Source organism: Myripristis murdjan, chromosome 6 (genome assembly GCF_902150065.1).
Source record: "Myripristis murdjan chromosome 6, fMyrMur1.1, whole genome shotgun sequence".
Classification (NCBI taxonomy): domain Eukaryota; kingdom Metazoa; phylum Chordata; class Actinopteri; order Holocentriformes; family Holocentridae; genus Myripristis; species Myripristis murdjan.
Genome location: NC_043985.1, coordinates 17,356,701 through 17,377,149, shown reverse-complemented (window position 1 = coordinate 17,377,149; position 20,449 = coordinate 17,356,701). Strand labels below are relative to the sequence as shown.

The 20,449-nt window shown below is 40.6% G+C and overlaps 3 protein-coding genes across 3 annotated transcripts in view; 1 reads left to right on the top strand and 2 right to left on the bottom strand.

Annotated features, from left to right (window-relative positions):
* Positions 1-1,573: 1,573 nt before the first annotated feature.
* On the top strand, positions 1,574-5,775 carry cyp19a1b (cytochrome P450, family 19, subfamily A, polypeptide 1b). Its single transcript, XM_030053521.1, has 9 exons — positions 1,574-1,709; positions 2,708-2,858; positions 2,962-3,116; positions 3,353-3,520; positions 3,645-3,759; positions 3,989-4,103; positions 4,191-4,353; positions 5,175-5,416; positions 5,512-5,775. The coding sequence occupies exons 1-9, from the start codon at positions 1,574-1,576 to the stop codon at positions 5,773-5,775; spliced, it is 1,509 nt and encodes a 502-aa protein (XP_029909381.1).
* Positions 5,776-6,729: 954 nt separating this feature from the next.
* Positions 6,730-19,905, bottom strand: ap4e1 (adaptor related protein complex 4 subunit epsilon 1). Its single transcript, XM_030053793.1, has 21 exons — positions 19,585-19,905; positions 19,318-19,389; positions 18,159-18,282; positions 17,973-18,046; positions 17,770-17,891; positions 17,444-17,603; positions 17,117-17,283; positions 16,276-16,349; positions 16,069-16,191; positions 15,860-15,969; positions 15,599-15,738; positions 15,181-15,293; positions 14,909-15,027; positions 13,466-13,768; positions 12,924-13,035; positions 12,698-12,836; positions 11,687-11,942; positions 11,024-11,581; positions 10,328-10,518; positions 10,057-10,217; positions 6,730-8,564 (listed from the first exon to the last, which is right to left on the bottom strand). Exons 1-21 carry the CDS (start codon positions 19,723-19,725, stop codon positions 8,404-8,406), a joined length of 3,420 nt encoding a protein of 1,139 aa, XP_029909653.1. The 5' UTR covers positions 19,726-19,905; the 3' UTR covers positions 6,730-8,403.
* The window catches only part of myo5c (myosin VC), a 28,193-nt gene continuing 18,338 nt past the window's right edge, over positions 10,595-20,449 (bottom strand). Inside the window, exon 41 of the mRNA XM_030053791.1 lies at positions 10,595-10,608. The gene's annotated coding sequence lies outside the window, so the exon portion shown is untranslated. The remainder of the gene's footprint in view (positions 10,609-20,449) is intronic.

The following is a 20,449-nucleotide window of genomic DNA, read 5'->3' as shown; positions in this document are numbered from 1 at the left end:
CCTGCCTTTGAGCCTGCTGCACAATGTTCTGCCATTTGGTGGTACTTGTGACCCCAAAGTGGTGGTGTTTCTAAGCAACCGCTAAAATGAAAGCTTGACCAAGGATTTATAAACCCTTGAATCACTGTGATTTATTTAGCAAAAGAATGCTGATCATCTTGGGAGTGTTACATTTCCAAGGTGCCACACAAACTGCAATCCAGCTGGTCAGGAGAAAGCACGAGAAACGTAAGTATCATTGTTTTATAATTTGTTAATGAGGACTTAAAAATCCTTCTTATACAAAGGTACTGTTAGAAAACAGTATCTGGATCATCAAGTTTTAGAATTAATCAGAGCAGTAGATAATGGCATAATGGAGTATGACCACGTTTTAATAACGTTAAAGGATCAAGGATGAATCTGTCTGCCACCCTCATGTTTACAACAGCGAACTCAGATGTGGAATCAAATTACTCTAGCTGTCTCAGCGGGAAAAGCAGGCCATGATGAAAAGCCATATGTGGTAGTGCTTTGGTTTTATGATCTGCCAGCAGTGTTGCATCTACACTGAAGGACAAGAGCGTTAAATGGGATGAAAAGACAAGGCTGTCCAGAGATTAAAGGACCATCCTGCTGCTTGGTTTCTGCTATAGGTTTTATTGATTTATCACCTGAACATTTGCCACAAAGACGGTTAGTAAACAGTAGAGTGATGGTTAATTAAACTTTAGTCAATAGTTATTTTACAGTTAACAATGAAATGATAATTAATGATGTTTACTTATTACACAGTAGACTATTTTTTTAGCAGTTTATTGTAGCACACATTATAACATTTTATATACTATATTATAAGTATTACTATGATTTATAAACCTTTAAGAAATTGTTTGTTGAACATCTACCAATGTTACATAGACAGATGGACCAGATATTTTAAAAGACTTTGTTAATGGGTAATAATCTGTTTTTTAAATATCTATCAACATTATTTGGATGGCTGATGAATGGGTTCAAGTCAACACAAACCATTAGAAGTTAAAAGGTTTTTTTTTTTTTTTTAATCTATCGAGTATTATTAACATCTGTATTAACTTTATAATAGCCTTTCTATAATGTTTATAGATGCTTAAAAACCAGTTATTACATATTAACAAAGTGTTATAATATATCTGGTCCATTTATCTATGTAATGTTTGTAGCTGGTTTATGAATGATATCTTAAAGGTTTACAAATCATTTAGTTGTCATTAACAAGTACTTAATATTGTGCATAAAATGTTATAATGTGTGCATTAATAAACTATTAATGAGTAGTTTTATATGCAAGTTTTTTATTATTATGTGAACATTACTAATGATCATTAAATTGTTAACTGTTTAAACAATTTCTAAAACTATTAAAGTTTAATTAAAAATAAATTTACTATTTATTGATGATGGTTATTATAAAGTGTTAGCTGAGGAGGTTTTTTTCTCCTGGCTAAAGAAGGCAGAAGCTTGGTAAGGGTGAAGTGGGTAGAGTCTCTCTGTGGGCAGACACCACAGTGTTTCTGCTCAGGTGTGCCTCAGTCTGGAGTTTCTGAAGGGGATGGAGCTGCTGCCGCCGCTCAGCATGAGCCCCATCATGGCTGACACGGTGTCAGGAGTCACCGGCCTTCTGCTCCTGCTGCTCTGCCTCCTGCTCCTCACGGCCTGGAGCAGGACCAGCCGCTCACACATACCAGGTAACAGACCGCAGCTTCTATTCTTTTACATAATTTGATAAAAGCCAAAAAAGCGATTAGGTGACACTTCACTGATCCCAGTGGGGAAATTAGATACGTCCAAATGACATAGCAGCAGAGGCAACACGTGAATGGAGGGTTTTAAGTGTCAGGGATAGGTTTTCGCCTTTCCAGTATTGTGAACTAGTAACTGCAACTGCATTTTACCCACATTATTAATGCAATAAAAATTTGATACTTTGTGGATTCTAAATGAGGAAATCCGTTTCATACTCCCCTCCACCACCAACACCATACACAGGACAGGATATAGTGTCAGCTACTGAATAGAGACAGTGAATATGGTAGTAATTAGAGCTGCAACTAATAATTATTTTTAGATTAACCATTTCATGTATAAAGTGTCAAAAATAATTTTTAAAAAAAGTGCTGGCTTGTCAGGGGAATTAAGTATAATGGAGTTTGTATATTTTGGCCTGAGGGTGGTGCTAGAGAAAAGGTAATGGGTCATCAAAACCAACAGGAATCTTTCCTTGGGAGGGATGAACACACTCACCAGTTACCATGGAGAAAACATTTTGTGATATCTTATGTAGAAACCTGAGGGTATCACAGTGGGAGGGGTAATGAGATCACAAAAACTGAAAGGGTTCATCATCTGAGGAGCATGAATGCGTTCACCAGTCCACACTACTGGGATGTTCAGACCAATCGCACTTCAGGTGGTTCCCAATCTGATGCGCCAGTTTGTATGTAGTCTATTTTCTCTGCACAACGCAAGCGAATTTCACTAGGAAAGACATTGAAAATACACTACAGAAGGTCAAATATACATCCCAAGCTTTTCAACCCTTCTAATTAGAGGGAGAGAGCTTTACCTTAAGAACTAAATCCTTAAATCAGGATTTTCTGGTTTGAGGCTGGCCTGTGTTTTCACCACACTACCTTGCTGTCCTAAATTATCACCTGTTTCTCTTGACTTGTCCGGTGTGTGCCAGGTCCCTCCTTCTGCGCAGGACTTGGCCCTATTCTCTCCTCTGCCAGGTTCATTTTGACCGGGATAGGAACAGCGTGCAACTACTACAACAACAAATATGGCAGCACCGTCCGCGTCTGGATCAATGGCGAGGAAACACTCATCCTCTGCAAGCAAGTCCCCTCTACTCCTTCCACTCATGTTCATAAGTTGACATTTGTGCAGTTACTCAGTAATGAGTGAAATGCTTGAGTCAAAGCCATGCTTCTCTTGCAGGTCTTCTGCAGTGTATCATGTTCTGAAGAGCGCCCATTACACAGCCAGATTTGGGAGCAAAAAAGGCCTGGAGTGTATTGGGATGGAAGGGAGAGGTATCATTTTCAACAGTGATGTCCCACTCTGGAAGAAAATAAGAACATATTTTGCTAAAGGTGAGCAATCACAGACAGATATACTGTATGGTAAAAAAAAAAAAAAAAAGCAGATAGTAATACAAATATTACGTTGTAGTATGTTGCTCAAGCTACTTATGTGATATAACCTATAGCATTTAATAATCACTAATAATAAATTACACACCCTGCTCTCTACACATTTGCCATTTTCTCCACTGTCTACTCTAACTACAGTACTTGGTTATTTTATTTTGGTGTGTAAGCCCTCACAGGGCCTGGCCTTCAGAGAACAGTGGGGATCTGTGTGAGCTCCACAGCCAAGCAGCTGGAGTGCCTGCAGGACATGACGGACCAGTCCGGCCATGTGGATGTGCTCAACCTGCTGCGTACCATCGTGGTGGACATTTCAAACAGGCTGTTTCTCAGGGTGCCTCTCAATGGTCAGCTGGGCATTCAGTCTACACAGTCGCACACATATTGTTTTTTCTCATGCTGCATCAATATTTGTTGTTGTCTTGAAATGTAAAGCTTTATTTATTTTTTTTTTTTTTAATGATAACTCAGCAAAGGACCTGCTAATGAAGATCCAAAAGTACTTCATGACCTGGCAAGCCGTTCTGATCAAGCCTGATATATTTTTCAAAATTGGATGGCTGTACAATAAGCACAAGAGAGCAGCGTAAGACTCTCACACACTACAGTAATTCATTCAATTCATACATTTGGCTTATGATTTCTACAACCTTAACCTTAACATTTCATTGATTCTTTTAATCTTTTCTTCTTTGTAGCACTTTGAGATTGTTAAATGTAAAGTGCGTTACAAATAGCATTTATTATTATTATTATTATTATTATTATTATTATTATTATTACAACCTAGATCTTACTGCTTTTTGTGTCGACAGCCAAGAGCTGCAGGATGCAATAGAAAGCCTTATTGAAACTAAAAGAAAGACTCTCAGTGAATCTGAGAAGCTGGACGATGATCTTGACTTTGCATCGGAGCTCATTTTCGCCCAGGTCTGTCCATTTTGATGAGTCTGTACTATCTGAGTCAAAGAGGGTGTTTTGCCTCTGTTGAATATGTGCTGACTCTTGTGTTGACAGAACCACGGAGAGCTGTCAGGAGATAACGTCCGGCAGTGTGTGCTGGAGATGGTGATCGCAGCACCTGACACCCTGTCCATCAGCCTCTTCTTCATGCTTATGCTTCTGAAACAGCAGCCTGAAATAGAGCTGAGGATAGTGGAGGAAATAAACACTGTCTTAGGTGACTAGTGACAGATTTACAACATGCCCAGTAAACTCATATTCGCCCAAAAAGTGAACCAAGCTGTTCAGATCACGGTTCACTTCATTTGTGCAGTGCGAATACACAATAGCCCCAGTACACTTCATATTTTGTTTGCCATACACACCCAGCATGCACAGTAACCATGGTAACTAGTAACCACATACAAGAAAACAAAAAGAAAAATGGTGAGTCATAAAAAGCAAGGCATTGTGTGGACTCAAGAGGAGAGCATTGCATTACCAGAAATACTTGACGAGGACTGTATCAAAAGGTAAATGTCCTCAACACACTTATATATAAAACATTCTACAATTTGCAGGAAAAAAATGAATCAAAGTTACTGCAGAACTCCAGAGTTGTGTAAAGGTGAAAAAGTTGAGGTAGATGTACATGAGTAAATGTGGCAAGTGTTACGCTGAGGACCATGGACCAACAAGGGCAGCTGAGTTTGGTTCACTTAAAGGTGCACTACATCAATTTTTTGAGGGCCAATTAACATGAGGACTCTTTGACTGAACTGACAAAAAATGTGGAATAAGCCCAGAATTGGAGTCTGCATGGCTCTCGTCACCAGCCTGACTAATTGATCAATTAAATCTTAATCGCAAGTATTTTACCCCAACTTAGTCAAAAAGGTCCTCATTCAGACTGACCCTCAATTTGCATAGTGCATCTTTAAAAAGGGCTGAGTTTGGTTTGATGAAAAAGATTTGCTTGTGAAAACAGCCTTCATTTCTGCATAAATCTGTGGCAAGTGAAAAACTTCTAAAAATCCCTCCTTGTACTCTCATCATCAGGGGATAAAAGTGCAGAAAACATTGAATATCAAAACTTGAAAGTGCTGGAGAGCTTCATTAATGAGTCTCTGAGGTTCCATCCCGTGGTTGACTTCACCATGCGAAAGGCGCTTGAGGACGACAACATTGATGGCACACAAGTCAGGAAAGGAACCAACATCATCCTCAACATCGGTCTCATGCATAAGACCGAGTTCTTCCCCAAACCCAATGAGTTCAGCCTGGAGAACTTTGACAGAACGGTTCGTCCAGTGGATTTAATGGCAGGGTGTATGTGTCTGAGAAAAAAACAACATACAAAATCAACAAATCACTCTTTACCCTCTCTCTGTGGCAGGTGCCCAGCCGTTTCTTCCAGCCTTTTGGTTGTGGGCCTCGTTCCTGCGTGGGCAAGCACATCGCCATGGTGATGATGAAGGCCATCTTGGTCACTTTGCTCTCTCGATACACGGTGTGTCCTAACAGTGGCTGCACCCTCAGCAGCATCCGGATGACCAACGACCTGTCCCAGCAGCCTGTGGAGGACGAGCACAGCCTGGCCATGCGCTTCATCCCCAGAACGACACAGCCTCGACACACTCAACACCAAAAAGTGAACTAAAAAGTGTAGGCAGGTGTTTGACAAAGAGCTAACCCGTAGGTCCTGTACATGATGAAGCATGGAAATGGAGTTATCAGCAGATAACTGCCAAAACAAAGGAATTACCGAAGTAAAGAGTCACCTCAAGCCAGCCAAACCTCTCATTATTATAAATCCTAAAAATGTCTGTAATGTCTTTCCATATGAATATTAATAACTGGAATATTTCTTAGACATGTAACTGGTTTAAGATCTGGACTGAGACAGCTGTAGGATTTTCACTGGTTCAGGAGTGGAAAAAGTAGTAATCCTGCACTAAAGTAAAAGTACCAATACAATAAAAAGCCCTGCATTCTAAATTTTAATTAACTTAATGTGTATACACAAATTAAAATGTACTGAAGTATGATAAAAGTTGCAATCATAAAGAATGGATCCTTATCTTACTGCTGATGCTTTAACCTATTGTTAAGTATTTTGATGTTGTATCTCTCACTGCTCCACAAACTGTTGGTAAGTTTCAGCACTACCAATACATAGTATTTTATGTTTTGCATGTAAAAGTGCATTTTGTGAAGTACAGTAGTAAGTGCAACCACAACATGCAGTGGCTCTCCTCTGCTGGTTATCATATATCAACCTAGCAGAGATCAATCCAACCAGCACTGAATGCATTCGTAACCGTGCCAACAAATGCACCAAAAAGTCACCGGAGCTCCTTCTTAAATATGTGTTGCATGGCTTAGTTACTGATAAATAACCTTGGCAGTTAACTGTATGAAAGAATCAAAATACTAGTATCAGAAATAGTTTGGAGTTATATGTAAAAGATGTTGATAATTTCAATATATACTCTGAATTTACCACATTAGGACACTTGGTGTATGTTTTAGGTGCATGTATGTACAGCAACATTGTGTAACGCATTATAAAACATTTTTGTTCTATTACACATAAATGACAAATGCAGACTAACACCGTCATAAGGTCTTTATTGTCATATTCTCATCTGCTGCCTTCAACACTTATGTTACATGGTTATTAAAGGCCGACATAGTGGCCTCTGCTAAACGGATGGTCAGTCAGTCAAAAGTTAAGTTAAACTACTTGTGTCAGATTTATTCATAAGTTAGCAGAATGGAATGACAGGCACTCTAAAAACAATATTTTTTTTTATCTGTACCACAGGCACAAATCAAACACGCCATATTGGCAATAGAATATAAGGCGTTGGGTTATATTTGTGTTTTAGACAGGTCTTTAGTTTCAAACCGTGCTATACATCCAGCACACAAGCAACAAAAAAAGAAAAAAAATGAACATCAAGACAAATCCTTGTAAACTGGAGACTATGTCTGGCGCAGGGCAATAAAACAGTACATGAAGCACAATGAATGATTTTTTTTCCCCGTCTGTTGAAATTAATACAAAATATTTATTTTGTAAGAATATAAATCCAATAAATACGTTTGAAATACTGCATTGATACAAAAATAGAATAATCAAAAACCACTAGAATCCACCTCTCACCTTGAACTTATAACCCAAACACATGAGTGCATAGATAATCTTATTACAGAGAATGCTTCATTAAAATTCAAATTACCACTGATCCTCAGCATAATGAGAAATGGACAATATGGACACTGCCAAATGAAGCCACTTTTACTGCTCTGTTTAAGACATGAGAATGCAATAGTCTAAGGTTAACATGAACATGATCCTTTGGGCAATTTCTTTACAATGCAAGCCTTTTAAATTTTCCTGATTAACTCTTCAACCAAATCCACACTAAATAACGAAAACCTTTGATTTGACTCCTAAAAGTTGGAATCTCTGGGTTGATGTTAAAATCTTTCTAAAACAGTTTGGCTCAAAATCAAGACAACACTTCAACACTTTAATGAGTGACAGCATGCTAATGTAAAGCCTCAAACTGCTCATTGGACAGCTAATGGGAGGCAAACCTTGTTAATTCATATAACGTCTGCCCAATCATGTGCATTAAATGGGGTTTCATAGTATTGATTGCTCTACAGCAGAAAAAGTGACCACATCTTGACTATGGCACAGCCGTCTTTTTCTGTTCATCCTCTGATGATGTCACAAATTATAAAGAGGAAACCTCTGTCATACAGACCTGGGCCACAGGAGATGGATTGTTGCATTCATGATATTCTCCTTTAAGATCAGAAATCTTTCATAGTAATTATCACTCACTAATGACACATCATCCATTGAAGATTTCTAGTCATTGGGAAGCTGTTCATCATCTTAAGACATAATTGTGTTTGTTAGTTTTATTTTGAAACAACTGACATCCACTAGAGAATGTAACACACATTCTCTTGCCCCTGATGTTATTACCAGTGGTGACATTCAAGATTTGAAAAGAAATCTACCTGTTTAAAAGCAATAAATATTATTCATGGACATAACAAACGAACCCTCTCAATAGCACATAGTGGAAGCGACAACTAAATGGTAAACAGTGCACTGTTAAGATGCGGATGCACAACATCCGATGTTTTCAACTGTGTTTCTTTAAGCCAATGCAGTCACGCAGAACTTGTGTGTCTCCTCCTCGACTGGTGAGGGTCTAGCTGTCTAGTTGCCTCTCAGCCTGAGTGGAGGTGTTGCGGTGAAGCTTCAGTGCTCCTGTAAAGCCCTCTGACAGTGGTAGAGCAGGCAGTCGGGCAGGTCAGGGACCGGGGAGCGCAGCCACACGGCCAGGCTGCCTGCATGGACACGGCAGTGCATCAGACATGGCTGACCCTGGAGGAGCCGGCAAGCTACAATACCCTCCGCTCCTGCGGGGAAAATGATACAAGGTCATTTACTGAGTGCATAAAGATTTCTGAACAAAAACCCATGGTGAATCTTCATTTTATTATTATGGCCCACGTCTGTGGAACAGCCTGCCGGAGAACCTCAGGGCTGCTCAGACTGTTGATGTTTTTAAACGCAGGCTCAAGACCCACCTTTTTAATCTGGCTTTTATCTGATTCTATTTCCACTCTTTTCTGCTGCTTCTATTGTTTTTACTGCTTTTAGTTGCTGATTAATAATTTCTTTTTTTTACTTTTTAATACATATTTATGTTGCCTGCATTGTTTTATTGTTTTAATTTTATTGTTTTTAATTTATTATCATTTATTACACTTCATTTTTTATATGTTTATATATATATATATATTATTTATTTACTTATTTCTTCTCTATTCCGTTTAGTATTGATTGTATTTTACTCTGTTATCTTTTAGTTTTTAGCTCCAGTGTTTTCCTCATGGGGCCCTCCACACCGGGAGCTGTGTCTGGCCTGCCTGCGGGGGGTGCCGTCCTGGGGCCTGTCCTGGCCTGGATGGTTGGGGGCCCTGCTCCAGGGCCTTATGGCCGTGGTGTGGGCTCCTATCTGTCTGGGTCGGGGTGGTCTCTGTGGTGGTGCCCCCTGTAGTTGTGGGCTGGGACGCCTCCCGGTGTGGATGGCTCCCAAAGAATGAATGGTGTTTCCTCATCTGGTCCCTCAGTGCTCAGCCATATTTTATTCTATCTTTGGGTTGGGTTGGGGTGGGCTGGGGCGTGGTGGGGTGTATGCCTGGAGTGTATACATGTGTGAAATATGTTGTACTTGTGTGTGTGTGCGTGTGTGGGTGAGTATGAGGGGGTGGGGGATTTGGGTTGTATGTATTTTAATGTAAAGCACTTTGTGTTGCATTTGTTTTATGTATGAAAGGTGCTATATAAATAAAATTTGATTTGATTTGATAACACATGGGAAAGTAGGTGTGTATTTATTGCTAACAAGTAACACATAAAAATGTATACAGATGTCATAACTCATTGGTGACATATCATCAGCTCTAAAATGTGCATAGATCAGTTACTCTTAATAGTAACAGTATGTTACTTACCCTAAAAAGTAACTAGAGTACTTGCCCACTGCCGCTGGAAATACTTGAGCCACCTAATGCGCTTCAATCACTGTTTTAAAATGACTTCTCTATTTTTTCATGCTTAAACTGCACTTTTTTGTCGTTGTTGTTCCTTTCCCTTTTACTGGCATGTCTGCATGAGATACTGTGTGATTTTTTTCTACAATTTGAAATATTTGTACATCCAAAAATAAATAGGAAAGAAACCAAAGTAATAACAACAAAAAAATAAGATTGAAAAACTAAGGTCTTGGTAGTTGACAGAAAAAAATTATCTGAATACGCATCAAAAACTGACATGTTAACACCAACTGCATTCATTAACATGTGTGAGGTCGATATTTAGTGAGTGAAGTAAATGTCTGTGCACCTATGATGTCCACGACATGGAGCTGAAGTTTGTTCTTCAGGACATCGAGTGTGGCCGTGAGCGGATCCTGGCCGTCGTTTAACAGCGCCAGGTTCTGCTTAGTGTCCTGAGAGAAGGCCAGCCACAGTGTCCCATACTCCTCCGTGGACACACACAACGGTCTGCCCAAACACAGGAACAGCAAAGATGTGAGACAAAAACAAGAAACTAACATACTCTGGGTTAATAAGGCCATACTTAACAAAAGGTCGGAAGGCAGAAAACAGTGTACCTGATGAAACTGGTTAATGGAAGTCTGTAAGAGAACTGCATGACTTGAGATTCCCCAGAAGGCAGCTGGTAGGACGCCGTCCCAGCCAGCGCCACGTGAGCCGCTGGCCTCTTCACCATCAGGGAATACTGGTACACCGACACACTGAGGCTTCTCACCGCCTCCACTGGACTGTCAGTCACACAGGACACCTGGGAGAGAAACAACAAACACCTTCCTTCAACCCTTTGATGCATGAATTATGAAAGCCTGAGTCAAGATTTTTTTCTTATGTGTTTTTACTCTTCTTAGGGCATGAACATTTTTGTGAGTCTCCATGCTTCTTTAAGGATGCAGGACTGGTATTACCATGTCATGATACTAGTATTAATATGTTTTCAGCAACAAGAATTGACAGTCTCTGCATAAACCTCAATGGGGGGGAGCAGCAGAGAGCATTCTAACAGCTGATATGCAATTCCACCATAGAAACCATTGCATTTAGGAGAAAATGACTTTTAAACAGCTGTCCACTGTAGTGACTGCTATGCGCCAAAGGGTTAAAGGGATGGTAAACTAAAAGATGTAATGTAATGTGTATATGTAATGTAGAAAAAGTGAAACTGCAAGAATCTGATGTCCTTTCTATGCAGAGAGAGGCCTATCAGCTGATTTCTCCTGCATCAAACATTAATAGTTTTCTTCTGGATAAATCACCTCGAGTTCGTCAGATTCTGTCTGTAGTAGCATTTGCTCAATGTCAGAATCAGAGGAATTTTCGATGAAAATGACCAGCAGCAAGGCGTCCTCTTTCTGCACATGACAGGCTGAGAGATCAAGGTTTTGGCTGGAGCAGAGAGGGATGATTTCCGAATGGGACAGCCCAGCGAGCTCAGCAGGCAGGTGAGAACTGAGACACGAGTCCTTGGGTCTGTCTGGGTCTTTGTGTGCAGGAGGATCAGCAGTCACCGTACTGTTAGCCCTGATGAGCGACGGACTGTTTCCTGGATCTGTCTCTTCAATTAAATCTTGTTCTGCATCACAAGTGCCATTAGTAGTAGCGACTTCCTGAGAGAGTTGAGGGGTTTGCTCGGGTGTGGAAACAGCCAAATCTGAGGTGACAGTGGAGTCCAGTAGGTTGTTACACAGTAAATTATCAACAGTGCTTTGAGTGGAGTAGTGGGAGTTAGATATTTGCTCGCTGGCACCCGAGGACGAGCCTTGACCTTTGGCTTTTCTTCTGAATCGCTGCGGCGTCTGCTCTGATTTTCCCATCTGTCAGGACAAAAAAACCTTTAGGCTGTAACAACACATAATTGTTGTAAAATTCATTTCAAGCTGATTACAGGAGACGCCGTATGGAAGAATTTGCAAGCTCACCAGACAAACGGAGCTTTGGGAGCCCAGGCCGACGAAAAGTGACGAGGCCAGCTGCTGTTTCTCTTTTTCAGGCTCAGGGGTCGGTGTTGGGGTCGGGGTCTGGCTGTGGGTGCTGTCAGCGCCTCCTTGCCGGCTGGGTGAACAGAGGGGACTGGGAACCTCAACTTGTGCACTTTCCTCCACAGGTTCCTTCTGGGCCAGATAGCCGTCTTTCCCCCAAACCCTCTTCACTCCATCCAGCTTCAGAGTCGTAGAGCTACAATAACAAAAATGTATTACTGTTTGAGATCAAAGGATAATATCAATCCATAAATCGGCAACCAAGAAAACATGGATTACTGTTTAAGTTAAAAGAAAAAGTTCAGAAAAACCATCCATCCATCCAGATAGTTTATGTGTAATCAGGTGAGGTTTTTCGCCTGTGCCAATACAACGGAGTTGCATGAGTTACTATTTGTGGAGCGCCAACTATCAACAATGTGCACATGTTACAAGTTGCGTCTTAAGTGTTTCATGTCCTGTGTGTTGTTTTTATCCTCTGCCACACTTTTAAATGAGCTGCCAAAACAAATCCCATTCAACAAAGTACTGAACGGCACTGAGCTGAACTGGAAAACTCAGCAGCGACAGCTCTTTCTGAAAATAATGACTTGGATTTTCGGCATAATCTACAGACTGAGGCAAAGAGTTCACTTGGGAATTACTTCTCTCTGAAAAACACTGGCATTCTGTATCCATCCACCTTGAATTAGAACTCAAATTTATGACAGCTTGAGCTCCACAGACAAATACCCGTCCAGCCCAATTTGTATTGGGATGCCAGCAAGATCACCAAATTACAAAGAAACTGCCTGGATGGACAGACTACAATAGGGGTATGTGTGACAATGGGTTTTTTTTTGTTTGTTTTTTTTTTTTTTTTGTATTTTGGGGGAACTGCTCCTTTAACATAGTTATGACATCAGTTTCTTAATTTGCCAGATTAGGAGTCTCCATGCGGTGTCCACATACCCTCCTTTGTGTGAGAGATCGGTGCTGTTGCCTGACAGGCCGGAGCTCATGGACAGCAGCGTCGGAGACTGTCTGTCTGCCAGGCTGCAGGACGACATGCTGATGGGCAGCGACAGGCCGTACGGCTCCAGGCTCAGAGCTGAGGTAAACAACACAGTCAGAGCGAATCAAAACAAGACACTGATACATGTCACCAAATCTGGCAAAGACAGAATGTGACTTTTACCTTTGGCTTGAGCTAATTCCTCTTGTCGTTGATGGGGAGGCTTGTATGGAGCGGCACCCGCAGACAACGCCTCGGACACAAATCCATCCAGAAACGACAGAGAAGAATCGACCTAATAAATAACACAAGTTTCAACTTCTTACCTTGAAAACTGAACATTTTGAAATGTACGACTTGTGAACTAGAAATTAAGGAAATACCATCAACTAAGGATCAGACTTGGTCACCAGATGGGCTTAATTCGCTACATGGGACAATACAATCAGTGCATGAACTTTCAGACAATCATCTGAAATATTTATTTGTTTAATGTATTCTTTTGGGTGAGTTTTTTCTTGTTCAGGGTATATAGATGAACTTGAACTTGAACTTCTGTGTTTGTCAACTTATCTGATGCTGTCTAAATTGTCCTAAAGTGATGACTCTCACCCATCAGGTAAGAAATTGAAATACAAAATACTAAAAAGTAGTATATTTGTGTATATTTGTAGTACACAATACAAATATACACAATCAACGGTGCAGCACAAGCTGTGCCTGACCTCCAGCGGCTCCTGGGCAGCGTCTCGAGGCAGCACAGAGGCCCGAAGCTCTGCGTCTTCGCTGAGGTGCCGCAGCTCCTGAACCCTCTGCCGCAGCACCGTGTCCAGAGACCCGCCGTGCCGTTCAGAGAGCTCCTGAGCCAAAGACACACAGTCGGGGCCCTCGCACAGCTTGCTCATGGCCAGCAGCACCCAGCTCTTGGTTTCACTGCTGGTGTGCTTCATGTCCAGAAGCTTGGCCAGGAGACGCAGGGTGGTTGCCGGTTCAAGTCCTTCCCTCAAATGAGAGTATTCACCCAGGACCTGTACAAGGCAGAGAAGGCACACAGCCGCAGTGTGAGCAGTGAATCTTACTGAGGTGGGCTGAGAAACTTGGGAGTGATTTTTGACAGACTATTTAAGACCTTTTTCTTAAATTGCACACAGAATTAGGTTTAAGACCAATTTTACAATAACCAAAACTAAAGGAGGAAAATACACCAGTTACTAGGGTAGCAGACCTTTGTCAGCTCGCGTTTGTTGGCAGGCTAACTTGGCAGTTTGGCGTTTCTCACTCTGCATGTGGGACTCCACTGCCTTTATTGCCATCATGCCGAGTCTGAAAAACTCCTTGCATAAAATACACTGTGCCTCATATACACTGCCTGATAACAGTTTCAGCCATGCCAGGAAATCTTGGTTTAAGAGCCAATTTTCACTGAATCTGCACCTCTCCATGTCATCCAGGCTACAGTGACAGCAAGCTTGCGGTAGTGGACCTGCTGCTCTGAGCATCCCGCTCGTAAACAAATTATGAGTGCTGTTGGTTCCATTATAGTGATCTGTGCAGCATTCATGTGGGAGGCATTTGGTAAATTAATTTTAAAAAATAGATGTAACCAATTAATTCGAGATTTTAAATTGCAACACCCGAAAAAAAAAGCATTCATAAAAATCATACTTCCTATATCTTAGCATTTATAAGACTTTCAAAAGATTGATTTAATACATTTTAACACCAATTAGGGCCTTATTTTTAGCTTAATAAATTCAATGCCTTTTAGGACTTTTTAGGATCTGCATTTATTACAGATGAGAAATGTAACAATTCACCACAGATTTAGAGTCTTTTGAGCTTCGTATCTAATCTTCTTCAGTCTGGTTCTCGTGTTTTTCAATGACTTGAAATCGGTGCAATGAACAATGTGGCTGCAGTTAAATTATTGAGTGTGTTATATTAGGCAACAGAGCATCCTAACAACAACAACAACAAAAAAAATCAGTCATAGCTCTTAGACTGTGTCCAATCTTCTGTCTTTCTGCCTATCTTCTGTGATGTTTAATCTGTCTGTCCATCATTTCAAAATCTGTTGTTGAATACAACCACCACTTGCACCAATATTTCTTGTTATTATTACACAAGTGGCACACCAGCCATACTGAAACAAAGCTTGCGGTGCTGACCCAGCTGATGACTTGGAGGAAACGCTGAGGCAGTCTGCCGGGCTCTCCCTGCAGGAGCGACACGTACGAATCCACAGCAAACAGCCTCAACTGCCTGTCCTCCTCAGTGCTGTCAAAGCCTGGACCAGGACAAGGAAATAAATACGTTAATTCATCGAGTCAATTCAGTATCAGGGTCAGAGAAGTGAACGCAACTAAACCAACGTAAGAACAGGACCAATACAGAAGAAGTCGTGTGTGTGTGTGTGTGTGTGTGTGTGTGTGTGTCTCACCCTCAGACAACAGCCTAAGGAAACTGTTTGGGATGTCAGGCTGCATCATGTCTCCACCCAGTGAAAACACTGTGTTCATGGTCTCAATGAACCACTCATTGTCTGGTGCATATGTATTTTAGTTTATAGGAACAGAAAACATTACAAATAGGAACATCTAAACTATATGAAAATATTACAGGGTATGTTATTACCTTAAGTTCACAAGTATGAAAAATATACACGTTTAACAGTTACCACAGTTAACTAAAGCAAAGCACTGTGGCGTTCTCAGTGAGCAGCTCTAGATTATTAATTTTCACATATTTACACTTTGCTACAATGTAAAGGAAACAGTGAGCACTGCACTTTTTCCTCAGTATGATTCACAATTTCAATGTGCAAAAAAAAAAAAAAAAAAAAAAGCATAGAAGGATATTTTTCTGCCAGTTCTGCCACCTTCCCAACCAGGTCGATGGTCGTATAGTCGTCTTTACTGAGGCGGAGAAACTCCAGCATCTTCTCAACGATGACTGTGACGTTCTGGGCGTTGGTGATCCGGAACAGCAACTCCAGCGTCTACAGAGGAGCAGAGAAAACCCCGTGATGCAGTAAATCTGTATGTCATGTTGTAATGACCAAAAAAAAAAAAAAAAAAAAAAAAAAAAAAATCCTCAAACTACACCCGCATCCTCCTCACCTCGCGCTTGATAACGAGGTCGGAGTGATCTAGACACTCAATAATGGTCAGCTGATGCTGCAGGGCAAGGTTAGCATCCTGCTGGACCACATAGGTGAGAGCCTTCAAGCCTGCAGCGACAACAAATTCATAATATTACTATGGCACATATCTGTAATATTGACTGTCCATGGAGAAAAAAAGTGACTTGTAGTTCTTCTAGTTCTTACCTAGATATTTCAGATTAATTTTTGGCGACAGAACAAAGTTGCCAATGCACTTTGCAGCTTTTTCCAGAAGCTCGGCTTTGGGATGAATTGTGTAAATGGACTTCACACACTCGTATAATATTGCTGGAAAAAAGCGGAATTAACGGAAGTGAGTGCTTAAAATTGTAACTGTATTAATTGAAAACTGTATTATGGGATTTGACTTACCATAAGTGATGTTGTGGTTCATCTCTGCTCTTCGTAAGGACTCGTCAAGGACTTCATACATCATCTCACTTGTACTGTAAACAGGAAGCAGACTCAGATCATCTACTCCTACCTTTAAAAAAAAAACTCCCTGGGGTCCCTGCAGCAGGGACACACACAGTGTCTGCCCTCAAAGACTTAAACAAAACCACATGCCCCCTTTGGATACACCTGTGTGCGTTGGTGATTTTTTGACCAAACCAAAAAAGATATTTGTATGTTTGATTAAAACTGTGGGAACAAACACAGAAAGAAAGAGCCACCTAAAGCTGTATATTTCAGCTGGAGGAGCCTGTCTTGGACATGGCAGAGCCACGTTTTCAAAGGTCATGAAAGGTAAAGGTCAAATTGCTACCACCCTGGCATGGTTACATCCAGCAGAAGATGCTGAAAATATACGTAAATATCCATATATAACGTGTGTTTGGTTAAAACAGTGGAAACGAGCACATTGAGTAGCCTGAATTTCAGCGTCTCCATGGCTGAGCACACAGACCATGTCCGACCTAGCGACGGTAACTAAGGAGGGCAGGACTTAAGATCAGTCAATTGGGTGTAATGCTTTGGGTTTATGATGCTCTGTGACTGTGGTGTTGGTCGTTGTCTTGTTGTAACTGGTGGCTGTAATTTTGACATGCACACTTGGTTTGGATTCTGCTGAAGTTTTTGATTGTGATTTTGATTTTAAATGCTGTGGTTGAACCATATTGATGTGTTAGATGGACCCCAGGGAGATTAGTCTGTCATTTGTACAATGACTGATGGTGAACGACAATAAACCCTAAATAACAACAACAGTTACCTCTGATCATCTTTCCCAAGTAAGGACAGTATTCTGAGCAGCTGAATTTGAAGCCACGGAGCAGGAACGCTGTGGTAGTTAAAATCCATGGGCAGCTTCCCGCCCACCACCTGCTTCAATATGGTTACAAAACTTGCCGTCAGGTCCTTATAACCTTCTGGGTTCTCCTGCAGGGTGAGGGAAATGTGTTACACGACTGGATTACACTGGCGCCTCCTCAGCAACAAGATGCAAAGCAATCAGAGTCGATGTTTTCAGAAAGAACAAGGTCACCGAAAAGCTTCACTTTGGGAATGATAGGCAGAAAAGGCAGAAAAACAAAGAGACCTTGATCATCTGCAGGTAGATGTGCAGCGAAGCGGTCATAACACCGGGATCCTTGTCACACAGAGCCTTCCGAAACTTGTTGTGGATGTGCTGAACTTGATTGGGTGCTATCAGATAGAATTTGTACAGCGCCAGGACTGCTTTTCGTCTGATTATCTCCCTGTGAATCAGTTACAAGAAACGCCATTAAATGATCATATGTGAGCATTTTTTCCATGTTTTAGCTTATCATATAAAGTGGATATTCAGGAATGCGTACAGACCACTGACTGAACTGAAAATCATGTGGCATTTTGAAATAAAAGTAAATCTTATGCAGCCCTTACTTTGGGTGAGTGAGTTTCTCCTCAACCAGTGGAAGGATTGCAGGTATCATATCTTTGGGGAACATCTGACTGACCACCGTTAGAGCCATGCATACTTCAATAAGATTTGTGCTCTGCAGATCCTGTGGACACAAAAGATGTATAGGTTTCATCAACCCTGTACAGAAATAAGCTGGCAAATACGTGAAAAAATGAAAACTCACCTTCAATACAGTGTTCACAAGGAGAAGCAGCAGCTCATGGCTTTCATTCAGAAACAAGGACACAGCCAGGTACCCTTGAAATGACAAAAACAGCAATTACCAAAACTCAAGACCGTGTTAAGGTACAGTTCACAGATGATGACACATGGAAGAAAAAGATGCTGTGGTGATTAGACATGAACATACCGACTCTCTTCTCCAACACTGTGCCCTGCTGAGCTAATTTGATGGCGTGAATGTAGCTGAAAGAGGCCTCGTAACCCAGCATTTCACAGTAGATGGCTCTCACCATGAGCTCCTTCATTTGCCTCTGAATTAGATCAGGACACAAGCACAGACAAAATTCAGATCCCCTCGGTCCAGAGAGCAGACCTGACATCAGCACTACAGAAGCAAAAGGCAGTAGGTTCCCCAGAGTGTGGAGCTCAGAAAAATGACTTCAAACATATGTGCTTGAGGTTGACTATTATAATTATGGCAGTTTTGGTGTTTTTATGAGGTACTTTTATCTACATATCATCCATGAGCTCAGACTTGACATTTGAGCCCTTTTTCAAAGATCACTGTATGATTCCTTTGCTCAGTCTACAAACTAACAAAGGCAGTAACTTCCATCTGATGACTCACTTGGTTGTCGATTTTAATGTAACAGTTATTTAATAATGCTAAAACTATTTTTGCAGTGTAAATCTGCAGCCGGCAAAGAGATAACAAAGCCACAGTAAATGTTTTCCAATGAAACTCCATGCCTTTTTACTATCTAGTAGTCATACACAGTGCATATAGTTACTGTTACTGCCCTTTGCCTTGGTTTCTCTAATATTTTTAATAATTACTGCAGATACAGCCTCAAATTTTCTACAAATAAACAAAAAAGCTAAACAGTAGACACGGGATATTTGCCCACAATATAAAGCAGGTCTTTTACTGATCCAAAAATAACAAAGCAAAGAATTACCGCCGTTTGCCTTTATAGGGCTTCTGCCAATCTCAACTCAACTCAACTCAACTTTATTTATAAAGCCCTTTAAAACAACCACAACTGCAACAAAGTGCTGTACAAAAATAGGCAATAACAGGAAAATAAATAAATATTAAAATAACTGTTTATCGTTTTTAATGTTTCTAAAACAACTTAAAAACAATAAAACAATTTAAACACAATAAAACAATTAAAAGCAAATAAAACAATAAATAAAACCATAAAACACTGAAACAGAAGCAGAGTCTCATGTGGGGTTGAAAGCCAAGGAATAAAAATGGGTTTTAAGACGAGTTTTAAAAATGGACTCCTTTTCATAATCTCCTCAATATGAAAATGAAAATAAGTGAATTTTAATTTTACCATGGAGGTGTTGGGAGAAGCCACCTGCTCTTTGATAGAGGACAGCTCACGTTGAATGAGTTTCTCTTCCTCCTTAATGGAAGAAACACAGTTAAAGACGGACCAGTGAACAAATGGTGTATCACAAAGTTATATGTTAAGTTCATGCCTTTTTTTTGTTATTCGCTGTCAGGCTCCTTAATTTAGCTTAGTCAGCTTAGCGAGGTGGCTCTCAGCAGCGACAGCCCGGTGTGAAACGGGTCCCACAGCTCACATGAGCACACTCACATGCTTGGAGGTTAGCTCGGTGATGCCTCTGATCAGGTTCCCTAATTTTGAGGTGGAGGACAGTTTTCCAGATCCAGGCTGCGAGTCCAGAGACAGCAGGCTGGGCAGAGCTGTCAGGGTCTTCTCCACAACATCGCTCATTGCGGCCGCCAAAAAACACACTCCGCACCTAACTTACTTTATTTCTTATCAACTCAACCTGTTTGCTCAATGACCCATAGCACGAAGGCTTTTAAAAATACCGAGCATTACTGTCAAACACTTAAAATTATTACAAGTAATACTGTCTTAGCTCGCCAGTCGGCCATTGTTTTGATTCCTTCTTCCTCTTCTTCTTCGTTTTAATGACGAGTTGGAAACCAACTTGAAGATGCATGTCGCCCCCTACTGTAATGGAGTGAACTGTAGCTTTTTTAAAACATATTTATTTAAACGTGCACTATGTAGTTTTGGCAGAGATATTTATTTACATTTGCAGGTCGCGCTACTATTCATGCCATTCTTTGAATTATTTTATCTCATTTAATAGCAAATCAGAAGAAAAAATTAATTCTGAGCAGTTTGAATCAGGCAGAAGACTTGAAGCTGTATCTTTGAATAGTAAATATGCATATAAACAAAATTGCAATGCCTGCTATTGTAAAACAACAAACTGGTTATTTTTCAGTGTCCAGTTTTCCCCCAGGAATAGTTTGTTTATATGTTTATCAACACTATATTATGTATATTTTTAAATCATTTTGTAACTTCCTTGAGATCAAAATTCATCTTCGAAAATGATTATTGCATTTTTAAATTCTGTGAATTAATCCTGTCTTGGAGGAATCTAACCAGTGTTGTTTCTACTTCACACTGTTTCTCTCAA

Bases quoted from the DNA above. Each gene is read 5' to 3' on its own strand.
- ap4e1 (XM_030053793.1), bottom strand. From the start codon at position 19,725: ATGAGCGATGTTGTGGAGAAGACCCTGACAGCTCTGCCCAGCCTGCTG. The intron at 17,604-17,769 runs GTAAGGGCTGCA...ACTGATTCACAG, and splicing joins GAGAAACTCACTCACCCAAA to GGAGATAATCAGACGAAAAG. The intron at 15,294-15,598 runs ATATCCTTCTAT...AAACTAAAATAC, and splicing joins GTGGCAGAACTGGCAGAAAA to ATATGCACCAGACAATGAGT.
- cyp19a1b (XM_030053521.1), top strand. From the start codon at position 1,574: ATGGAGCTGCTGCCGCCGCTCAGCATGAGCCCCATCATGGCTGACACG. The intron at 1,710-2,707 runs GTAACAGACCGC...GGTGTGTGCCAG, and splicing joins CAGCCGCTCACACATACCAG to GTCCCTCCTTCTGCGCAGGA. The intron at 3,760-3,988 runs GTAAGACTCTCA...TTGTGTCGACAG, and splicing joins AATAAGCACAAGAGAGCAGC to CCAAGAGCTGCAGGATGCAA.